Source organism: Eptatretus burgeri, chromosome 2 (genome assembly GCF_056783735.1).
Source record: "Eptatretus burgeri isolate ZD-2024b chromosome 2, Ebu_testis_v1, whole genome shotgun sequence".
Taxonomy (NCBI): Eukaryota; Metazoa; Chordata; class Myxini; order Myxiniformes; family Myxinidae; genus Eptatretus; species Eptatretus burgeri.
Window position 1 is genome coordinate 108,442,082 of NC_140962.1, and position 23,147 is coordinate 108,465,228.

The 23,147-nt window shown below is 40.9% G+C and overlaps 1 protein-coding gene across 7 annotated transcripts in view; it reads right to left on the reverse strand.

The window, feature by feature from the left end:
* The window catches only part of UNC80 (unc-80 subunit of NALCN channel complex), a 449,893-nt gene that overhangs the window by 347,001 nt on the left and 79,745 nt on the right, over positions 1-23,147 (reverse strand). For 4 of the 7 annotated variants that reach the window (XM_085870661.1, XM_085870659.1, XM_085870657.1 and 1 more), the window contains exons 11-13: positions 15,182-15,262; positions 6,344-6,508; positions 4,870-5,150 (exon numbers count right to left, since the gene is read on the reverse strand). In XM_085870661.1, coding sequence (XP_085726787.1) covers positions 4,870-5,150; positions 6,344-6,508; positions 15,182-15,262 — 527 coding nt within the window. The remainder of the gene's footprint in view (positions 1-4,869; positions 5,151-6,343; positions 6,509-15,181; positions 15,263-23,147) is intronic. The other 3 variants (XM_085870656.1, XM_085870660.1, XM_085870662.1) reach the window with 3 other exon arrangements.

Below are 23,147 nucleotides of genomic sequence, written 5' to 3' on the forward strand. Positions count from 1 at the left end.
AACCACTGTTAAGTTGATCTCAATTAAAGGACACATGAAAAAGCAAAAGTCATGAGAAAGAGAGAGAGGGAGAGGGAGAGAGAGAGAAAAGAGACAAGTACAACATAGAACATGAGATTATTCAATCTCGAGGTATGGTGTGCAAAATGATTTTCAAAGGCAATATGACCTTATGACCTGTTCAATCCAAAATAGTTTTTCACAACATTTCACAAGTTACTGTTGTAACAAAGATTTTCAATTGAAGGTAAAATGACTTTTGACCTTTATGAATCCAAATAGAATCAGTTCATCTTTGTATTACATTCCATACCTGTGCCAAGTTTCACAAATCCCTTTGGTGGTTCACAAGTTATAATGTTAACAAAAAAATAACAGGCGGATGTCCGACCTGGACAGATGGCCTGATGGAAACAGCAAAAAACATAATGCTTCCAGTGTTCAGCTGTGTTTAACTTGTGAATGCCAATAAAAACGAGAGCGAAGTCAATGGCGTGCCATCACAAAACCCCATACTTCCCACCGAAAGCAAAGTTAAAAGATTGCAAAGAGTTCAACCAGGAATGACCCCATATCAAATTTTGAGTTAAATTTTTTTCTTCCTATTTTGACCCCTGTGACCCGAAGTCTCCATGCTCTGGGACATGAACTACAAACAGTGGTCAAATCCAAATTCTTTAGTTTACATATTTCATGCGCCCCCCCCCCCCAATGTTAACTGCAAATACTAAATTTCATTTAAAAAAACGTTTTGAAATGTGCCCGTAATTACATTTTTTGGTATTTGACCTGTTGACCAAGCATCAGGGGTGGGGCCAAAATGATACTGTGGTGATCATAACTACCAAGCTTGGTGAATTGCTACACACCCGTTTAGGAGATAGCGTGCCGGACGGACGGAGAGACAGACATACGCAGCCCATTCCAATTTATTCAAAAAAATGGGAATAATAATTATCACAAATCTCATTGGTCAAAATCCTGTTATTGCATCAATATATCAGTGTGCTAACCACAAGTTGAAATTTTCAAGATGGACAAAATAAGACAAATTAATCCCAAAACATGCTCTGCTATTTGTGCTTTCAAAAGTCAATGTTTCACTGAGAGGAATTGTAAAATTATAATATACATATACACTACCAGTCACGAGTTTGAGAACACCCCCATTTTTCCAGTTTTCACTGAAATTTAAGCAGTTCAAGTCCAGTGAATAACCTGAAATGGTAAAAAGCTAAGCGAAAAACTGCCAGAGGTTAAAAAAAAGTTTAGGTCACCAAAAACTGAAAAATAATGCAATTTCAGAGTTGTTAAAAAAGGCCCTTTTCAGGGAACAAGTAATGGGTTCGCAACAGCAGCTGTTCTGCAGCAATGAGAGCAAATTAAGTCTTGAAAGTTGATGCAAACAATTGCTGCAGGTGTCCCAACTTTTATTGATTAGTGACAACCCCTCTGTCTGTATAAAAGCAGTGTTGGAAAAGAATGTGTTGCTGCACCCTCTGAAGCATTATTTGGACAATATTGCACTGCAGGAAGTAGTATATTGCTATCATAATGGTCAGAAAAAGACAATTAACAAAGGAAGACACACAAACCATTATAACCCTTAAGAGTGTAGGTGTTTCCTTGAGAGAAATTGCAAAGAAAGCCAAGGTGTCAGTGAGTACAGTTTCCTACACCATCAAAAGGCACTTTGAAACTGGAGGAAACTGACAGGAAGAGGTCTGGCAGACCCAAAGCCACAATACAATCAGAAGACAAGTTTCTGAGAGTCAACAGCCTGCGTGATAGGGGGCTCACAGGACAGCAGCTTCAAGCACAGCTTAACACTGGTCGAAGTAAGGAAGTCTCAGTATCAACTGTGAAGAGAAGACTTCGAGCTGTAGGTTTGACAGGTCGAGTGGCAGGAAGACAGACATTGCTAAGATGGCGAAATAAGAAAAAGAGGCTTGCCTGGGCCAAGAAGCACCGCCAGTGGATTACTGAAAACTGGAAGAAGGTCTTATTGGACCGATGAATCAAAATTTGAAATTTTTGGTTCATCATGCAAGGATTTTGTACACCGTCGAGTAGGCGAAAGGTTGTTTCCTCAGTGTGTGACACCAACTGTCAAAGATGGAGCAGGAAGTGTGATGATCTGGGGCTCTTTTTGCCGGATCCAGTCGGCGACTTGCATAGAGTGACTGGCACCCTGAACCAAAAGCGCTACCACAGCATTTTGCAGCGCCATACAATACCCTCTGGTTTACGCCGAGTTGGTCAGGTGTTCATCCTACAGCAAGATAATGACAGCACCAGTAGTGTGTGTGTGTGTATGTATATATATATATATATATATATATATATATATATATATATATATATATATATATATATATATACATATACATATACATATATAGTTAAATATTGGTACAAAGGTATATATATATATATATATATATATATATATATATATATATATATATATTTATGCAGTATGTACATATATCTATATATAATATACATATACACTATATATAGAAATCTATATATAGAGTTAAATATTGGTATAAAGGTACATATATATATATATATATATATATATATATATATATATATATATATATTAATATATATATATATGTAGTATGTACATATATGTAGTATGTACATATATATATATATATATATATATATATATATATATATATATATATATATATATATATATATATATGTAGTATGTACACACATATATATATATATATATATATATATATATATATATATATATATATATATATATATATATATATATATATATATATATATATATAGTATGTACATACATATATATATATATATATATATATACAGCTCTGGAAAAAATTAAGAGACCACTGCAAAATTATCAGTTTTTCTGGTTTTACTATTTATAGATGTGTTTGAGTAAAATGAACATTTTTGTTTTATTCTATAAACTACTGACAACATTTCTCCCAAATTCCGAATAAAAATATTGTCATTTAGAGCATTTATTTGCAGAAAATGACAACTGGTCAATATAACAAAGATTCAATGTTTTCAGACCTCAAATAATACAAACAAAACAAGTTCATATTCATTGTTAAACAACACAATACTAATGTTGAAACTTAGGAAGAATTCAGAAATCAATATTTTGTGGAATAACACTGATTTTCAATCACAGTTTTCATGCGTCTTGACATGTTCTCCACCAGTCTTTCACATTGCTGTTGGGTGACTTTATGCCACTCCTGGCGCAAAAATTCAAGCAGCTCGGCTTTGTTTGATGTCTTGTGAGCATCCATCTTCCTCTTGATCACATTCCAGAGGTTTTCAATGGGGTTCAGGTCTGGAGATTGGGCTGGTCATGACAGGGTCTTGATCTGATAGTCCTCCATCCACACCTTGATTGATCTGGCTGTGTGGCATGGAGCATTGTCCTGCTGGAAAAACCAATCCTCAGAGTTGGGGAACATTGTCAGAGCAGAAGGAAGCAAGTGTTCTTCCAGGACAACCTTGTACCTGGTTTGATTTATGAATCCTTCACAAAGACAAATCTGCCCAATTCCAGCCTTGTTAAAGCAACCCCAGATCATCACCGATCCTCCACCAAATTTAACAGTGGGTGCGAAACACTGTGGCTTGTAGGCCTCTCCAGGTCTCCGTCTAACCATTAGACAACCAGGTGTTGGGCAAAGCTGAAAATTGGACTCATCAGAGAAGATGACCTTACTCCAGTCCTCTACGGTCCAATCCTGATGGTCTTTTGCAAACCTCAGCCTGGTTCTTCTTTGATTCTCATTGATGAAGGGCTTTTTCTGGCTTTGCACGACTTCAGCCCTGCCCCGAGGAGCTTGTTTCAAACCGTCCTCGCCGTGCACTTCACCCAGCTGCCGTTTGCCATTCTTTTTGTAGGTCACTTGGTGTCATCCTACGGTTGTTGAGTGACATTCGAATGAGTTGGCGGTCATCCTGGTCAGTGGAAAGTCGTTTTCGCCCTCTGCCAGTCTGTAGCTTTGTTGTCCCCAATGCCTGCTGCTTGACCTTGTTCTTATGAACCGCCGTCTTTGAAATTTTTGAGGATGGAAGCAACGTGACATTCACTGTATCCCTCTACCAGTAAAGCCAGAATTGAACCCTTCTTTTCCTCACTCAAAACTTTTTTTTTCAACTCTTTTGGCATGGTCAATAGTTTTTTTTTTAATTCCAATTAATTTGAGGTACTATTAGCACTGTTTTTGCCATCCAGCTGGTCCTATTGCAAGAGGATAGTGATGACCACAGCAGTGGTTTTTATACTTTCCCTTGTTAAATAAGATTCAGTTCAGGTGATCACCTAATCAGTACCTCACCAAGTAGAATGAGGTGTGCCTGTGTTGGAATTCAACAGACACTGGAATGGAATGGCTGCCATACATGTAGAGATGCTGATTTAAAAAAAAAATTCTGGAGTGGTCTCTTATTCTTTTCAATATATATATATATATATATATATATATATATATATATATATATATATATATATATATATATATATATATATATATATATATATATATATATATATATTGGTATAAAGGTACATATATATGCAGTATGTATTGATATATGCAACAAAGGTGTTCATTATACACCATATATAAAAGACTCATCTGCAGAGGAAATGGAAAAATTGACAGGAAACAATCAGTTAACATCAAAGGCAAGTAAGGGACCAATATGCTGTATAAAGTTAACCAGCATGTGGATTAGAAAAGGAAACCATTGCTGCAAATATATGTAAATGACAGATGAACATGAAGTAATACCCCATGGCTTGTGATTTATTATTTTGGTGAAACAAGCTTCACATGCACACACCTTGAGATTGAGTGAGCCGTCGGTAAGTACGAATGTACCAACACTAGATTGCACCGTTCCTACATGTGGAAGTGAAACCATATCACTGTAAGCAAGGCAGGAGTCTGTAAGACTACGCGGCAGGTTGGCGCAGGCGAGGGGCTCGTGCGAGAGCTCTGGTATTGCCGTCTGGCTGCACAGCCTGCGCATATGTTCCACAAATGAATCCGAATACCCAACATTGAAAGAGGCCAACGTGGTATTGAAGGTCGCCATGCTGATGGTGGATATCTGTGACTTCACTGCTCATGCAGACAAAGGGGAATGAGGAGAAAAATAAATAAATGAAGACTAGAAAAAGGGTTCAATCAATATTGCAATTGGTGAAAAAGATTATAATTAATAAATGATCTTTAAATGGGGAAACACAAAGGAGTAAATCTAAAAGCAAAGGGCTGAGAGTGGGTACATTAGGAAAATTTATATTTGTGAAGATTGGGAAAATGTGTAAGGGTGATGAACAAAAATAAGGGAGGTGTGGAGAGGATAGTTATGGAGGGGTTGGGGAGGAGAGGAATATGTGGAACATACAAAGGACAGGGGGTGGGAGGAAGAGGATGTGATGCAAGATTATACCACTTTCTCAGACATAATATGCAGATTTAGGATGAGCCTCAATGACGAAAATGCATTTGATTTCAAAGCAGAAAATAATGGGGTTAGCCAACAGGGAACAATATCGATTACGAAATCCCATACTTTAAAATAATTTTTTGAATCAGTATTTCCAAGATGCAGCATAACAAGTGTAAATGCAAGTAGGAGTGTAGATTCATATGCAGTACGGTATTTCAAAATGGTAAAGTATAATGATCGGAGCAGGAAGCACAGCCTGAAGGTGAATAACAAAAACAAGACAAAGAAAAGATAATATTTGGTGTGAAACTGTTCACCACAAAAGGTAGTTAAGTTCTTCGATGTTATATGCAGCACAAAACTACAAGGTAGCATCATTGGTTGAGGGTGCAGCTGTGCCACCCTCTGCTGGTTAGGGCAGAAATTTTGGAATTTAGCCACATTGCTGGCGATAACTCGTTGAAGGTATTATGGAGTTTTTTGCAAACACATATTCCTTCTGCCCCTAACTCAGCTTATGCACCTTTCTTACCCTCTCCACTGCACAAACTTCAACATAAATCATCCATGCTATATACACATTATATTCACAAGGGATAAGGAAGAAAGAAAGGTAAGTGAAGGAGCAGTGCATAGCCCACGTTTAGGTCACACAAGGAAATGTTTGATGATGCATGAGTGGATGGCATTGAGCAAAATGGCATGTGACTGATGTGCAATGCAATGATGTCACACTGGATGTTGGGAATGTCATTTTCATTTTAGAGCCACACAATTTATATTTAGGGAAGTCAAGCAGGTAACACATTTTAGAGTTTAAACTAATAACAATAGATGGGCGATACATTTCAATACAAACCTTCCCTAAGTGGAGGATCCATGTGGCTGTTTGAATGTTCAGGTGGACACTCGCTTAGCAATGCATGCTGGGAATGTGACAGCAAGGCATGCTGGGAATGAGAACGCCGACCATAAAGAGGATCAAGTTCAGCCATATCAGAGCTTCCACGTCTTGAAAATCTCCCTATGAAGATAAAGAACTGCCTTTATTGAAATGGCCAAGGTCCCCCAATCCCTCCTTCCCCTACCCAACCTTTCCCCATAACAGACTGCTCTTTGCAGCATCTGTATTTCTCACCAACTAATGCTGAGAAGTTCTGAGTTAATCTTGACAGCTCCTCTTAAACTGGTGTTTACCGCATTGGCACTGTTCCTTAAGAACTGTGCTTCACCTCTTTCCTATCCTCTTCTCTAGGTCTTTCTCAGATGCTCCCCTGCCTTCATCGTGGAAAGCTGCATCAGCCCGATTCACAAAAAAGGGTTCCAAGTCTGATCCACACAACTTCTGACCAGTCAGTCTTCTCCTGATCTGAAGCAATATGATGGGTTCTATCATTGCTGCAGACATCATGCAGGCATTATATTTTCTATAACGGCAGAATCTTTGACTCGAAGTTCAATGACTATTCTAACATTGATGTTTCTTCTTTTAATTAAAAAAAAAAGAGATGGATGCACTGAATTTCAAATGAGAGGTCAGATTGGCATCTCTCTGGAAATCGCTAGAGATTCAATACCACCTGTCACGGAGAATGACTCTGCAAACTGTCTGAAAATGGTATCTTGGGGCCCTCCTTGAACGGTTATCAGATCTTATCTGTGAGCAGGAACAACAGGTTGCCTTTGATGTCATTCCATCTCAACAATTCCATCTGGAGACTTGTACTTTGAAAGGCAGTGTTTTGAGGATGGACCATATATTATTGGTATACATGACTGGCTTCCCCACTTCCTTGAATAATGTTCTGTACAATTTTGCTGGTGAGTCTGCGCTGTGAATAACAGTGCACCACACTTCTAAAAGCATCCTCTGTAGATCTGGAAAAAAGTAATTGCTCAACGACCTCAAACATGTTTCGCAACACATGAAAATCCCATGCTCTCACTCTCCCTCCCCAAGGATAGGCTTTCAAACCACTCAGTCGAATTCACCGGCCACCTCCTGGAAGAGGTGCAATCCATAGAGCTTCAAAGCATCACAATCTGTCACAACCTATCTTTGGCAGACCACATTGGCAAACTAGCCTCTGGCAGGCCAAAACATCGATATTGTATGTAGAGATACTGTAAGTCCATTTAGAGATGCTCAGAGTGCATGCTACAGTTTATGAGGCATTTCTCTGAAGTAGCAAGTAGTATGAGTTCACACGGATTTGGGCTGGTGCAGATGCTTCGCATCTTGCTCCCTCAGAGGTGATCACTTCCAAAGCTGTCCATTTTATGAGCATATCTCAGTAAGAAGCTAAGTCCCAAGATCTGCTGTTCACCCACCGCAGGCACGTTGGTGGAATCTCGGTTTTTATAGTGCCTCACTTCCGGCTATTCCCTGTCCATCCTCTAATTGTACAGTCCTCCACGAGGTCATATGAGAATCTCACTCCTGGTTACTCACCCCAAATTCGAAGCTGCACACGAATCTCCATTTTTTAATCCCTCAAAATGTTATTATTTTTCTTTTTTAAAGTGACCTTAGGATCATTGAGAAACTTGTGCAAAAATCATGTCAGACAAGGAATGGATCAGATATCAATGTACTGACCACGAATTACCTGACTTATTAGGACGCAAATCACAAGAACATGTCCGATGTGGGATTTGAAACTGAGTTCCATGCATCATGAGTAAGGACTTCAGATCAGAACAATATAGGCTAACCCTCTATTTATTCATCTGAGAAACTGACACCATGTGTCTCTCATCTCATGTCCCTCCCTCTGCAGTCTTTCAAGAATGCTGCCCATTGTAACCTCATGCTTTTTTCCCCACACACACTACTGCCCTCTTCTTCTCTCGACTGACCCTCCCCAATTCGTCACTCATCCATTCTTTGTCTCCCTGTTTCCTGTTGATCCTCTGTAAATTTGTACACATGCTGCCTCAATCATTTAAGCTCCTCCATTATCCTTGGCTTCTATATCCCAAAAAAGAAAGATCAAGAAAGCAGCCAGACTCAGATTTTACATAATCTTCATAATGTACTCCACGATACAAAGCGAATAAGGCAACAAACAGGAAATTAATATGTGCAACACATAATTTACAAAGTGAACTGGCAATACAGTACTGCTGATGTGCATGTTGCAAACAACAAAACATACAGGAAACACAATCTGGTTTCCATTAATAGAACTCAACCGTTATCAGCTCTACTCAAATCGAAAAGTGAGATGATGATTAAGATAAAGCCGATAAGCTGTGAAATATTACATGTAAATAATAACATAATAACACTTACAAAATCAAGATGGAACTAAACCAAATGAGATTATCATCAAATGTGGAGTTCAGAACAGCAAGTGATAATTGATGAAATATGTGTCGTGTACACACAAAAATGGGACATCGCTTGGCTCTTCCTAAAGGAGTAAATTTCTACAGGCTAGTTCACAAAACAGGAATTTGAATTGTCATTTTGGTTAAGAAATTTGGCAACAATGTCAGGATTGTAAACCGCTCCTTCCCAATTCCATGTCCAGGCGATGCATGACATCATCCCCGGGCGCCGAAGAAAGGCAGTACTCAGTTTTTACTCCGTTTGTTTTCTTGCTTCCTTATTTGTTGGGTGGTCGCTCGACTATCGTGATTCTCAGGTTTTCCGTCTGTCTGTTTGTTTGTATGTAATGGACAACTCTGGAGGCCAGAGGAGTCAACCAATTTTAATGAAACTTGACTGGTAGGTTCATACCAGGATCGAGTTGTATGCTTTTGAGCACAGTTGCTGTGGACGCCACTGGTGCCAAGCAACGGGACTTTGAAATTTTTGAAAAAATCCGAAAAATATTTATATATATATTTTTTTCGAAAATCAAAAATCGGCTTCCGCGCTTTTATGCGGACTATAATCAACCTTTGTCAAAAATTTTTAGCCCGATCCATCAAAAACTGTATGACTAGTATGCAATTATATAGCGACCACCCATGTCGCCTACCGGCTTGTTTGTTGGGTGGTCGCTAGAGTACCTTTATTTTCACTTTTTCCGTCTGTCTGTATGTTTGTATGTTGGGTGGTCGCTAGAGTACCCTTATTTTCACTTTTTCTGTCTGTCTGTATGTTTGTTTGTTTGTTTGTATATCTGTATGTAATGGACAGCTCTGGAGGCCAGAGGAGTCAACCGATTTTGATGAAATTGGACAGGTAGGTTCATACCAGGATATAGTTCTATGCTTTTGAGCACCGTTGCTATTGGACACCACCGTTGCCGAGCAACGGGACTTTGAAATTTTTGAAAAATCCTAAAAAATATATTTTTTCGAAAATCAAAAATCGGCTTCCAGGCTTTTATGCACACTATAATCAACCTCTGTCAAAATTTTCAGCCCGATCCGTCAAATTGTATGACTAGTATGCAATTATATAGCGACCACCCATGTCGCCTACCGGCTTGTATGTTTGTTTGTATGTAATGGACAGCTCTGGAGGCCAGAGGAGTCAACCGATTTTGATGAAACTTGACAGGTAGGTTCATACCAGGATCTAGTTCTATGCTTTTAAGCACCGTTGCTATGGACACCACCGTTGCCTAGCTACGGGACTGAAATTTTTGAAAAACTCAAAAAATTATTTTTTCGAAAATCAAAAATCGGCTTCCAGGCTTTTACGCGCACGATAATCAACCTCTTTGTCAAAAAATTTCAGCCCGATCCGTCAAAAACTGTATGACTAGTATGCAATTATGTAGCGACCACCCATGTCGCCTACCGGCTTGTTAACCTCCGCCATCGAAGATCGGAGGTTACTGTTTTCACCCCTTTGTTTGTTTGTTTGTTTACTGTATTACGGAAAAACTGGACAGATTTTGACGAAATTTGGTGGGGCGATTAGGTATGGTCCAAGGATCATGCCATTAGATTTTGGACTTGGTCCAAAATCCAATATGGCCGCTATGGTGGCCATTTTGAAAAAATATTTGAATGGTTTTTTTTTGCATTTCTACATGTTTTAAGTGGTTTCAAATCCCCACCACCCCGCCCCCCCCCCAAAAAAAAATTGTTAGAGAAAAAAAAATTTTTGCAACTTTTTTTCAACAAAATTTCGATTTTTTTTTCTTGCATTTCCACATGTTATAAGTGATTTCCAACAAAAAATATGCCAAAATTATAATTGCGGCTGATTTTGGAACTTCAGGTGGATATACCCACGTAAAATCAATTTCTGTCTCAAGGAATCTAGTTATGACGAATGAATTGAGTATGTAAAAGTTAAAAGTAAAAGGGAAAGTTGCAAACTATAACTCTGTGAGCACTGTTGACGTCAAATTGAATGAATAGGATATCAGGTTCACTTGAGTGACTGAGCAGTATTGGCGGCGGAGGTTTTGCACTCTACCGAGTGCTCCCCCTCTCGTTTGTTTGTGTGTTTGTCCGGGCAATATCTCAGCCATCATTTGAGCTCGGAAGCTGAAATTTGGGGACAAAAGTGAAGATGTGCTTTGGTGAGTTTTTATTAATTACTTAATTATTATCGATTTATTGATGCCTTATTTTCTTCATTTCTCATCCTGGCAATATCTCAGGCACCTTTTGAGCATGGAAGCTGTTATTTGGACATGACAGTGAACAAGTGATTTGGCTATCAAGAGTTTTTTTGATTTACTGATTAATAAATTAATTATTTAATCTTTCGATTTGATTACTTAATTTTCAAACGGTTACAGATTCGGATGAAACAGTGGTGGCTCAGGTATACTGTTAGCCAATTGATTAAGAAATTAATTATTTTCGATTATTATTTATTTTAATTATGCAATTAATCAATCAATTATTGTACAATTAATACCGCTCACTCCCAATTCTGACTCCATGTGCTGCATGGCGGCATTGCCAGGTGATGAAGGTGCCCGGCGATGTCGCGCGCTGGAGGATGTTATTTATTTATTTGGCATGGGGGCGGTGAACTTTAAATGTACCAGTACGTGTGTGTGTGCGTGTGTGTGCGTGTGCATTATTACAGTTACTGTTCTGCTCTCTCGGCACTTTTAACCTACCATTTCTCGTGCGAAATGTGCAATTCAAATCATCCTTTCAACATAATTTTCAGGATTTAGATGACAGAGTGCCAATTTCAAAATGGTTAACCATAATTGTTCTGTTCCTGAATGCAAATTGGACTCATGGAAATATAGAGATATGTGTGGATGACCGGAGTCGGGTTCCTATAATTTCCTGTTAATATAATTAGCTCGTGGAAGCCATGGTTATAACACACACACACACACACACACACACACACACACACACACACACACACACACGGACAGACAGACGCTTCTCCTTTCACCAATAGATGCAAAAATTGAGTATAATTTCTCTTGTGGCCCCAGAACCAAACAAAAAAAATACATTTATAACTCCACTCACAGCCCACACAATACCCACTCCCACCCCCATTCCTCATCTCCTTCCTCCAAAACATGACTAATAGTAAATTTCATCATTTTAAACTTACCGTGTGCATTGACAAGCCACAGATACGACCCCCCCCCCCCCATCGGTGTTAAGAAGCACAAAGGTTTGGATAGAATGCACCATCTACGGACATTCAGCCTTCCACGGACCCACATTTGGACGAATTGATCAGGAAATTATCCAACTATTTTGTTGTGCAGAGGCACACAACTTTCTTGCAGATATGTTTGCAAGTACTTTCACCTTCTTCAAACGTTTTAGTCATGTAATTCTACAATCATTATCTGGGAGCCATGAAATATGTTTCGGCTGGCCCGATTGACTTTGTAAGTCGGTGGTTTCTGTACATGTGCACTGAGCAATCTGAAGCGGATTATGGCATTTCAAAAGTGCCATATTAACACAAAGCAAGCCAACAGCCATTTCTTGCAACAGGAAGTATTCGGTGTTCCAATGCATCACGAGATTTATACAGACATACATATCAATAATTTATATACTGGAAATTATGTGAAGAACAGTTGAAAGAAATTGGGAGTAACAGAAAATCAGAGATGAGCGGTGATATTGTTGGTTGAAAATGCAGGGAAATGTGTCTTCAAAGGAGAGGGACATAGCAACAGGGTGATTCTTGTCAAAGTACAAAATGGAAACTGTGGATGTTGTTGTTATTCATTTATACATGCTAGCTACTGATGACCAGATGCAGTAGTTTAACTCCTTTGGGATGGAGCACATGGCGACTGGTAGTATAATTTCTGAGGAGCATGGCTGTGCCGCTGAGGCAGTGCTGCCCTGTTGGTTAGGTAGGAATTGTTGGAAGTAGGCCAGGATGCTGGCGATAACTCAACTACCCATTGCCAAAAGCCATCTTACTATAATTCACCCTCTGTCTGTCTGTCTGTTCCCAGGTACCGTAAAAATGGCTGAACCGATTGCAACCATTTTTTGGGTGTGTAATCCTGGTACCCCTTGGAGTAAAATAGGCATAAATATAATAACATGACCCCCTTGACGGCTCCCGTAGGGAGCGGGTGCTTCCCGTAGGATCTAATACATTTAGGAGCAATTGATGCGAGCAGATATTGCATCCTATGAAATGTGCAATTTTTGATGCAACATTCTGACAGATTATTTCTTCAATGCAAGAGAAACAACTTTCTCCTGCCTGAGAATTGACGACAACTAATATTGCTCTCTCTGGTTTTGATAAAGAGCTCAAAACCAAAATGTTGCTTCACCTCCTTTACGACGGCAATTAGCATTCATCTCTCAAAATTTGCTCAAGAAAATTTGCTGCCAACTGTGAATAGTCTGGTTGAGAAAGGAACCGAAATGAGAAAGATCAAAGCCAAGTGTGTTAACCCCGTCTGTTGAAATATTGGTAAATTAGACTTTCCTGCTACAGAGTTGTTGATAAATTCCTTGACAAATGAAATAATGGGATCTCTGTGAGAATACTTCCATGTTCTTTGTTCAGGACAATAATTTTCAAAATGTCCTATAATTACGCTTGGAGGCTAATCTGTTCTGTGTTCATGCTCCTCCACCAGCCTCGACTCTATTCAAAAAAGAGTTTCATTTGCTAATGTCTGTTTTTTGTTGTTTGTTTGTTTGTTTGTTCTTCTTGTATATATTTGAATCTGTTGTTTATCTCAACATGGAATTCATTTATTTTTTCTTGCAACCTGGATGTTTTCATTTTTTACATCGAGTCTTTCTTATGAGTTTTGTTCCTTCCTACCTTAAGGTTGACAACTAGTTTTTACTCCTGAACAGTTGATGGTTACTTCCTGTAGTATTTACACTTTTTCACTGGTGCATCTGTTTCGACGTTATTGTTGTTCATCAAAATGAAATCTCTCATTCAGTTGCCTTGCCAATTTTATCAATTCCTTCATTTTTAAAGATGTTCTTAATGTAAAATTTATTTTTTAAAGCAAATTCTGCTGATCTGCTTTTCTCTTTGATTTATTTTACCTATTCTGAAATTTCCAACAGATTCTTCAATGTCCTCTTGTAATTATTTTATATATTAAATTCACCCATAATCAGCATTGACAGTATTTTGTTGCAGGATTCATATTTTTGAAAATCCTTCAAATTGACACTTCTTCCTCATCATGACTTGGTGGTGGTGTGTGGAATTGCATGAATTTCAGATACCATTTCTTCATCAATTTAATAATCAGTTGTGCTGTTCAGTCAGACATTCTCTTGGAACTCAGAATATTCCCAGCTAACTCGGGTTTTACCTTGCAGCAATCTCACTCCACTTGTACTTTTTATTCTTCAACTGTAATACATTTTCGTCTTTATGGATTACTTCACTGAACCCAATTCTATCCCATTTCATGTGATTGTATTCTTCTTCCTAAAAGACAGTGTACCACTTCCTCGAGAGCCGAGACCGTCAAGTTCGCTCATCTTGTCGGCGCACCAGCACGAGCTGACACAACGACAACGTGGCACAACAAAATAGTGCCACAACAAAGTAGTGCAATGTGTTTTGCAGATAGCCCGTGCAACGGCTGATCTGAGAATCTCACCAAACCATCCCATCGGTGGAAGCGACGAGTGGTGTGTACAAAGGGCAGGGATTTAATCAAAGTGAGCTGATTACTCACGTTTACTGGGAATTCCTCGTTCGTGGAACACTATCTCAAGCCCCAGTCCCCATCAGAGACAGGGCTCAGTGGTTTACCCGAGCCCGTCAGCGAAGGGCAAGGTATGGCCCATCCAGTGTAGCGTGTGGGCATCCCACCACGCGTACCCATCGAAGGGCATCACAAACCTGCTATGACTCCATCTCGCACGACTTGCAGCCGCTCGTCCCTCGAAGAAGTTAGTCCACTGGCCACACCAAGCCATAGGCTGGGTCGCAGAACTAGTTCGCGTGTCGGAGTCTCACTCCTTCTCGGAATCGACCAGATGGATCGCTCCACCAACTAAGAATGTCTATGCACCACCACCCACAGAATCATGAAAGAGCTCTCAGTCTGTCAATCCTCCTAAAAGACAGTCAGATTTTCTTCACCTAAAAGAAGGTGTACATTGTACATGCATAGGTCCAATGTCCAAGGGCAGCTTAGTCAAATGCGAAGATTGTGAGCACCCTCTGCTATATCCTTATAATGATGTCTCACGAAGCCAGCAATTCAAAAACTGCTGTGGATTTAGGGCCATTTCTTAGAATGTGACGTGTCATGTTTGAGGGTTTTAGCATACTCACCATGCTTGCCAATGTGGGTTGGCGAAGGAACTCTCTTAGTCTGGCTCCTACTCTTTGACCTTCGCAGCATGGGTGACCCTGCTGGTGTTGGCATAAAATGATAATACCACTAGTATAGCTCTTGGAGTCATTGGAACATGTAAACTATATAACCACAGTAAGGTGGAGGTAAATTTGGAAAAACAAAACAGGCGATACAGAAAATTATCCACTTGATTCCATCTTTTGTGAGACAAAGACGTTGTAAGTAATGTGAAAAGGTAGTGCAGTTTGCATGGTGCGGATAAAAGCACAGACTGGACTTGTGGCAATGAAAATGAGATTGCACCTGAAGAACATGAAAAGAGGTAAAAACTGAAAAGATAGAATATAATAATGTGGAAAAGAGAATGTGGAGACAAGATCAGGGAGGAAGTATAAGGAATGAGAACAACAACAACAACAACACAGGAGTCAAATATATCAATGAGAAATGGGGAGAAAATAAAGTCATTCAACTCTGCTTTCCACCACCACCCCATTGTCTCTTCCATTTTTATTACTCAGTTTTACTATCATTGCCAAGAGATCTGTTCCAACCGTTCTACTGAAAATCCTCTCCTTGTGCTGTGGTGCAACTGATTGTTGTTGTCCCCCTGTATTCCCTTTACATCATTTTTGTATGTTGTTCTGCTCCACATGAGCTTCTGTTACTGTTTTAACAAATTAAACAATTCATTGCAGTAATTGCATAGAATACGATCATTCAAATTAAGGAAAAATGTGAAGAACAAAAATTGGGATAACCAAGAAGTGATGGCAAAGATGAATGAATGAATGAATGAATGAAAGGACTGGAAGAATGGGAACAATGATTGAGGTCAAACGATGTGGAGAAAACTGATTAATAAGCTGAAAAAAAAACTGTTAATGCCTGATAACGATGTCGATTTTTTTTTGGAAAACATGCAAAAACGATAATGGCACTCGATAGAGCGCACACCTCAGCCAGGCTGAACAGTTTACGGTTGTATCCCACTGATAGGCCAGATCTGGATATTGTCACCGACCCAATTCATCCACCAAGTTTTGTCATAATCCATCAAAAACTTTTTGAAATTTTGAGATATAAATCATTTTTGGCCCCATCTCTCAATAGTGAAGATTCACTTTGAAAAAATGTTGTTGTTTTTTAACTCTCGTATCTGGATCCGGATCCAGATCTTCACAAAAATGGAACAAGTTTATCCTTGGCAGACACCGAACCTGTCCACTGAGTTTCGTCCGGATCTGTCCATAACTCTTTGAGATATCATGCGATACGTTGTTTTTGGCTCTAAACTCAATGGTGAAGGATCATGCAAAAAAATTCTCCGATCTGGATCCAGATCTGGATCTTCAACAAAACTGAATCAATTCATCCTCATCACACACCCAAACTGTCCATCAAGTTTCATCCGATTCCGTCCATAACTTTTTGAGATATCGTGCTCACAGACAGATAGACAGGGGTGAAAACAACCTCTGTCCACCTTTGGTGGTGGAGGTAATATTTCAATGCTGCAAATTTGTTCAATGATGTAGTTTATGCTTAACAAGCTATACAACAAGCTTGGATGAGCTAAGATCCTCATCCTCTTAATGATGACGTCATAAAAACGAATATGACGTCATTGTAATGTATCAGGTTTGCGATAAATTATCTGTGCTAATGCCCAGCTTGATTCCCGCAAAAAACAAAATTCAAACAGCTTGCCTAGTTTCAGAGATAATGGTATAGGCGATTTCCATCAGCAGTGCTATTATGACGTCAACTTTTTTTCGAGGAAGAATTTCCAAAATCGGAGATGGTTACTGTCTGCGCGTGGGCTTTCTGCATATACATGGCAAGTTTCACGCAGATCCAATGAAAACTCATGTATCATATGTGCGGTAATTCATCTCTGCTAATGCCCCGTTCGATTCCCGCAAACAGAATTCACAAAGCTTGCCTAGTTTCGGAGATAATTTTTTGGCGATTTCCATTAGCGGAGATATTTTGACGTCATAACAATTTTTCTCGGTGGAATTTTCAAAATCGGGGATGGTTACTGTCTGCGCAGGGTATCTTTACATATATACGCCAAGTTTCAGGAAGTTTCGATGAAAACTGTAGGCTGTGAAACAAAAAAAGTCCACAAGAACAACAACGTGAGTAAGACTCAGAGATCCTCCATGAGGATCTAAAAAGTGACATCGACTGGTCAAAGTATTCTGGATAAAACCAAGATGGCAGCCAAGATAATAACGTGTGCTCTGGAGCACAGGTTATCAGGATTATTTGTAAAGGGGAAGATCAAACCGACTGAAATCCACAGGAGAGACTGTCTGCACAACTCCTGCAGCTGTGATAATTACATCGTGATCTTGAGAATTCTCACAAGCAACAAACTTGTCACTCAAGTAAACATTAAAAGTGTTGAGCAGCAAAGTAATGAGAATCACAGAATTACTATCAATCAAATTTCAGAAGAATTGAATCTCAGTTTTGGAAGTGGTCTATTTTTTTGGGGGGTTTTTTTGTATACCTTGTCGATTCTCGTATAAGAGCAAATACCCAGAAACATACAACAAGGCAGGAGACGAGATGGGCAGAAGAGAGAAGCACAAAATAGTGGGGAACAAACATGATGGGATATCTGTGGAAGGGAGTTGCAGAACTGGTGAATTTCACTCCCGTGATTACACTCCAAACAAAAACTGCTCAAGGTAATTTCCACGCAGGTCTTATAAAAAAAAATAAAAAAACAACACAAATCTAGTTTTGATAGGGCTTCGTGATTTCATGTCTTATGTGAACATGAGAATTGATGACAAAAAAAGTGAAAGCACATTGTACCTTTTGAACAGAGTATTGAACTGCACACAGCTCCGCACCGAACAATAACTCTCTCACGCTTGAAGCTAATGCCCTCTTCTCAATGGCATTCTCTTTACCGTGAAACTTTTGGTTATGAAGAAGAAACGTTATCAGAGAACTGCTATGGTCCTGCCACTGCTGTTGCTGTTCATGTCAAGAAGTCCTTTGCTCATTGACCATTATCCACACTCCCCCCCTGCAAGCCATTGAGAATACGTCAGGCTGTGTCTACCTCTCCACAACCACCTAATGTCTGTGTGGTGACTCCATATGGAGATGACTCCATATACACCACTGTTTCCTCTAATATAAATCAGCTCAACCATCCATCCCAACTTTACGTTTCTCAGCGGCAGCAATTTCAAATGTTACCAAGCCAGCTGGCTGGGTGTTGGCTCAGCAACAAACAGCCATGGCATTGCAGCAAAGGCCATCTGTGACTCGGTGGGTTTGACCCAACACGTGAATTTCCAAACCCGGATTTCTACAACTGGTACGTCCTCCCTCCTGGACTTAGAAATGACTGATTTCCCATACAATCCCTCTTGTATCTCTTCTAACCACTTTCATGTCAAAGCACACATCTCGCTGGCTATTGTAAGGAAGCAACCTTAACAACACAGAATATGGCTGTTTGCACAGGCCAACTTGCAGATATTGCAATCTGCCCTCTCATGAAAGGGATTGCACCACCATCTTCACAGTACCTAATATTGACTCAACATAGAAATACTTTCAGAAAAGCATACTTTTGCTCATGAACTGGTTTATCCCATCCTGACAGCAGCTATCCCACCCATCCTCTCGGCTACTGGTTCCCAAACTGTAGGGAACACCCCCCCTAAATTGGGTATTTTTATGGGGGAAATATATTTTTAAAACAGTTCTTTTATATTGTTACGGACATGACCTCCGGACGAAATTGGAGATAGTTAAAATAGTTATTTCTTAGTAAGTGTAGCACACGTGTCATTTAGGACGGGCCAAGGTCGCACGTAAAGAAACCACGATTTGTCTACCATCCCCACATGGATCCCTCAAGCCACCCACCATTCCTTCTCATACATTCTTTCTCTTTTCCCGATGTTCTTCTACTGGGTGAGCATTTTGTAATGCTCTGGGAAGTCTTTGGAGCCAGCAGTCCAACAGCACAGATGCACGGGACACATTTTGTGGCAGTGGGGTGGGGTTTGAGGTCGCCCATAAAAATGAACCCTGTCATGTTGGGGAAGTAGCTTCATGTCATTAATTACAAGACTTTATTGATTATTTTTTTTCTTCAAATTTTCTCTTCGATTTACCATTTATTTCACCTTTCTTGCTCCTCACTTACTTTGTTACTTACATTTGATTTACTTTCAAACAAAAGATAAAGAGATGTACATTTTTGTACTTTCGGTCTTTGGAGTTGACAGTTTGCGCCCTAATAAACTGCAGAATCATTTGCAGAACATCCACACCAAACTTGCTCAAAAGGATTCAAATTTTTTCTATTGCCGAGAACACTTGAACTCTGTCTCTGTCTCTGTCTCGATCTGTATGTCCACCCCCCCCCCCTTTCCAGCCTTAACTCCAATGGCTGTTTTCAACAACAAAATGCAGCTTCAGCAACAGCTTCTTTTGAAGTTTCTCAAATGATTGCTCGAGCCAAGAAGCCTCACACAATCGTGTGTCAGTTAAAAGCAAGATGTTGTGGTATTTGTAAGCACAAGTAAATGCCTGTAAATTAACAATTAAGATTTACGGTTACATGTTATAAGTTTTGTTTTGCATGGATCTGTAAATTGTAATATAAACTGCGAGATGTAATGAGCTAATTTTTTTTTTTTGTATACCTTGGTCGAGGCTCTTGTGAGAGTGAACACACAACACACAGCAAGGGGGCATGAGACAAGAGGGGCGGGAGTGGGAGGGACAAAACAGTGGGGGAACTGACACATCAGGTGAACTGTGGAAGGGAGAGGGATGGGGATGGAACGGGGAACATGGGGAAGAGAAGATGGACATGACAGGGACTTTCAGGAAGGAAAGCAGGGGAATTGAAGGAAGTGGGCTTGGGTGGATTATCTGGGGTAGAAAAGATCGAGGATTTGGATGGGGGAAGATAAGAGGTGGTGGTGAACAGCTCTTTTGAAAGCCTGGAGGGAAGAATGGGAAAGAATAGAGTGAGGGAGTTTATTCCAAACACGGGAAAAAAGAGGAATGAAAGCGTGAAGGTGAGCAGTGATTCGTGATTTTGGTAGTTTTACCAGAAGGGGGTTGTTGGCGGACCTTGAGCATCCTGTGGAAATGTGGTGGGGACAAATCTCAGAGAGAGCAGGGGGAGCAAGGCTGGAGAGGAGACGGTAGAAGACAGAAAGACCACCGACCAACCTGCGGTGATTGAGTGAGCCCAAATACTCAGCTTCATTGCGGGAGATGCCGATGATCGTAAATGCACTGGTTTCGACAGCGTGAAGCCGAGAAAGGTGGGAGGCAGAAGCACCAGCCCAGAGGGGAGAGCAGTACTCCATCAGGCTACGGACAAAAGCTTTGGAAGTGGTCAGGAGCTCAGGTGGGTCGAGGAAGGACTTTGCACGACGGAGGATTCCAAGTTGGCGACTGGCTTTGGAGACGAGGTTGGAAATGTGACTTTCCCAGGAAAGGTCATGGCAGATAGTGAGACCCAGAAGCTTGAAAGAAAAGACTTCTTCCAGAGGATTGTTGAGAAAGTGGATGGGGGGGGGGGTTCCTAAATGGTCCTTTCGAAGAGACATAGTGAGAGTCTGAGATTTGTCCGGATTGAAAGACATGTTCCATGTGTTGGACCAGTTTGTGATTTTATCCAGATCTGCAGTGAGCGAAGAAGCTGCTGCTTGCCGGTCTGAGGGATGACAGATGGTATGGCAGAGGGTGGAGTCGTCGGCAAAGAGAAATAGAGGATTTTCCAGAGAGTCCGAGAGATCATTGATGAAAACCAGAAAAAGAACAGGGCCCAGAACGCTACCTTGAGGAACTCCAGCCTGCACAGGAAGAGGGGATGAAAGAACTCCATTTAGGGCCACACGTTGACTGCGACAGGAGAGGAAGTCTGCGAGCCATGAGTGATGGCCTTGGATACCATAGGAAGATAGTTTGGTGAGCAGGGCAGGGTGCCAGAATGTGTAAAAAGCACGTGATATGTCCAGGGATACGGCTCAGATTTCCTGTCTGGCATTGAGGACCTCCATCCATTGTTGGGAGAGCAGAAGCAGCATATCCTGGGTAGAGTAACCTGGTCTGAAACCAAATTGATGATCGGAAATCAAGCCATTGGAGAAGAGGAAGGATTTCATGTCTGAAGCGATGATGGATTCCATAACCGTGCTGATGATTGGTGGAAGGCTGATTGGTCTGTAGTTGCAGGGATCTGTTTTTGCACCTTTTTATGCAGGGCAGTAATGTTTGCAGATTTCCAAGCAGATGGCAGATGACCTTGGGCAAATGCGAGGGTGAATAGAACTGAGAGAGGTTGAGCAAGAGCAGAAGAGCAGGCTTTGAGAACACGTGGGCTGATGCCGTCTGGACCAGGTGCAGAATCTGACTCGAGGTTTGAAAGCAAGGTCTCCACCTTGTCAGGAGAAAAGGATACAGAGTCCAGGGACAGTTGGTGCGACTGGGTAAAGTGGGTAGAGAAAGTGATGGGTTTAGGACACAAGATTTAGCTGCAAACACCGAGTTTAGACATTCAGCTTTATCATGTGTGGAATCAGCAGTGCTGCCATTTGATGTAAGGGAGGGGATGGAGGGGGAACATACATCAGAAACAGATTTGATTAAACGCCACCAGGATCTTGAGGAGGGAGAGAGGTTTGAGAGTTCAGACTTGAGATGAGAAACATGTTGTTTTCTGGCTCTCCTGAGGGTAGATACACACTTGTTCCGAGCTTTGTGGAAGGAACTGAGATTACCCTCAGTTGGGTTTGCTTTCCATGAGGAAAAGACAAGTTGTTTCAGGACAACTGCCTCGCCACAAGCTTCAGTAAAACAAGGGCGGGAGGAAGGGTAGGATAACTGAAGACGAGAGGGGATAAATCTGTGCATGAGGGAGAGTAAGTTTCTTTGAAAGAATTCCCAGGATGAGTTGATGTTTGAGAAAGTAGTGATAGGAGACCAGTCTGTAAGTTTGATGGCTGCTCGGAGACCCTGCCAGTCGGCTTGAGTGAAATGCCAGACTCGACGGTGGTGAGGTGGTTCTCTGATAATAGCCAGAGATGTCCACTTTGACAAGGACGTGGTCAGAAGAACCGATTGGAGCGAAGGAAGAGCAGCAGATATTGTCAGGGAAATTTGTCAAAATCAGATCCAGAAGAGATGGAGTACCATTGGTTGAGATCCGGGTTGGGAAATTGACCGATTGAGTCATTCCCAATGAGTCGCAGAAAGCTTTTGCTGAGGTGCCATGGCAGGTGAGAGAGGTACCCACACCGAGCCAACTGGCGTGATGACAATTGAAGTCACCACATATGAGGAAGAGAGAGTTTGGATGAGAAGATAGAAGATGGTCCATGTTTTCGGATAGTGAGGTGTAGATGGAGTCATCACTGTAAGGTGGACGGTACAGTACACATATAAACATGAGGTGGGAGTGGAGGGAAGCCATAGCCAGAGGTATTCCTAGGGGTGTGGGGGAGTGAGGGCAGTGCATGGAGAGTGAGGAATAGTCTTTGATGAAGAGAGCAACACCTCCACCAGGACGAGGCTCAGGTCTGTCATACCGGAGGAGAGAGTAACCGGGGAGAGATACTTGGGAGTCAGACACGTCTTGGGAGAGGAAAGCTTCTTTTAGGCAGATTATGTCTGGTTTGTCAGCGGTAGCCTGTATGGAAAGATCTGAAAGGTTTGAGTGAAGGCCCCGGATATTTGAGGTCCACACTTTTAATGAAGAGGTAGGGGAGGAGGCTTTCGGCGCAGGGGGTGCGGGGGAGGGGAAGGGTAGGACAAGGGACGAGGGGGGGAGGTAAGGAGTGTTGTTGAAAGAGTGTGGGGGATTGCAGAATAGCTCGGGGTGGCGGCCGAATGACGAGGAGAAACCGCTCTCTGGTGCTGGGGGAGAGGGGGGACAAGAGA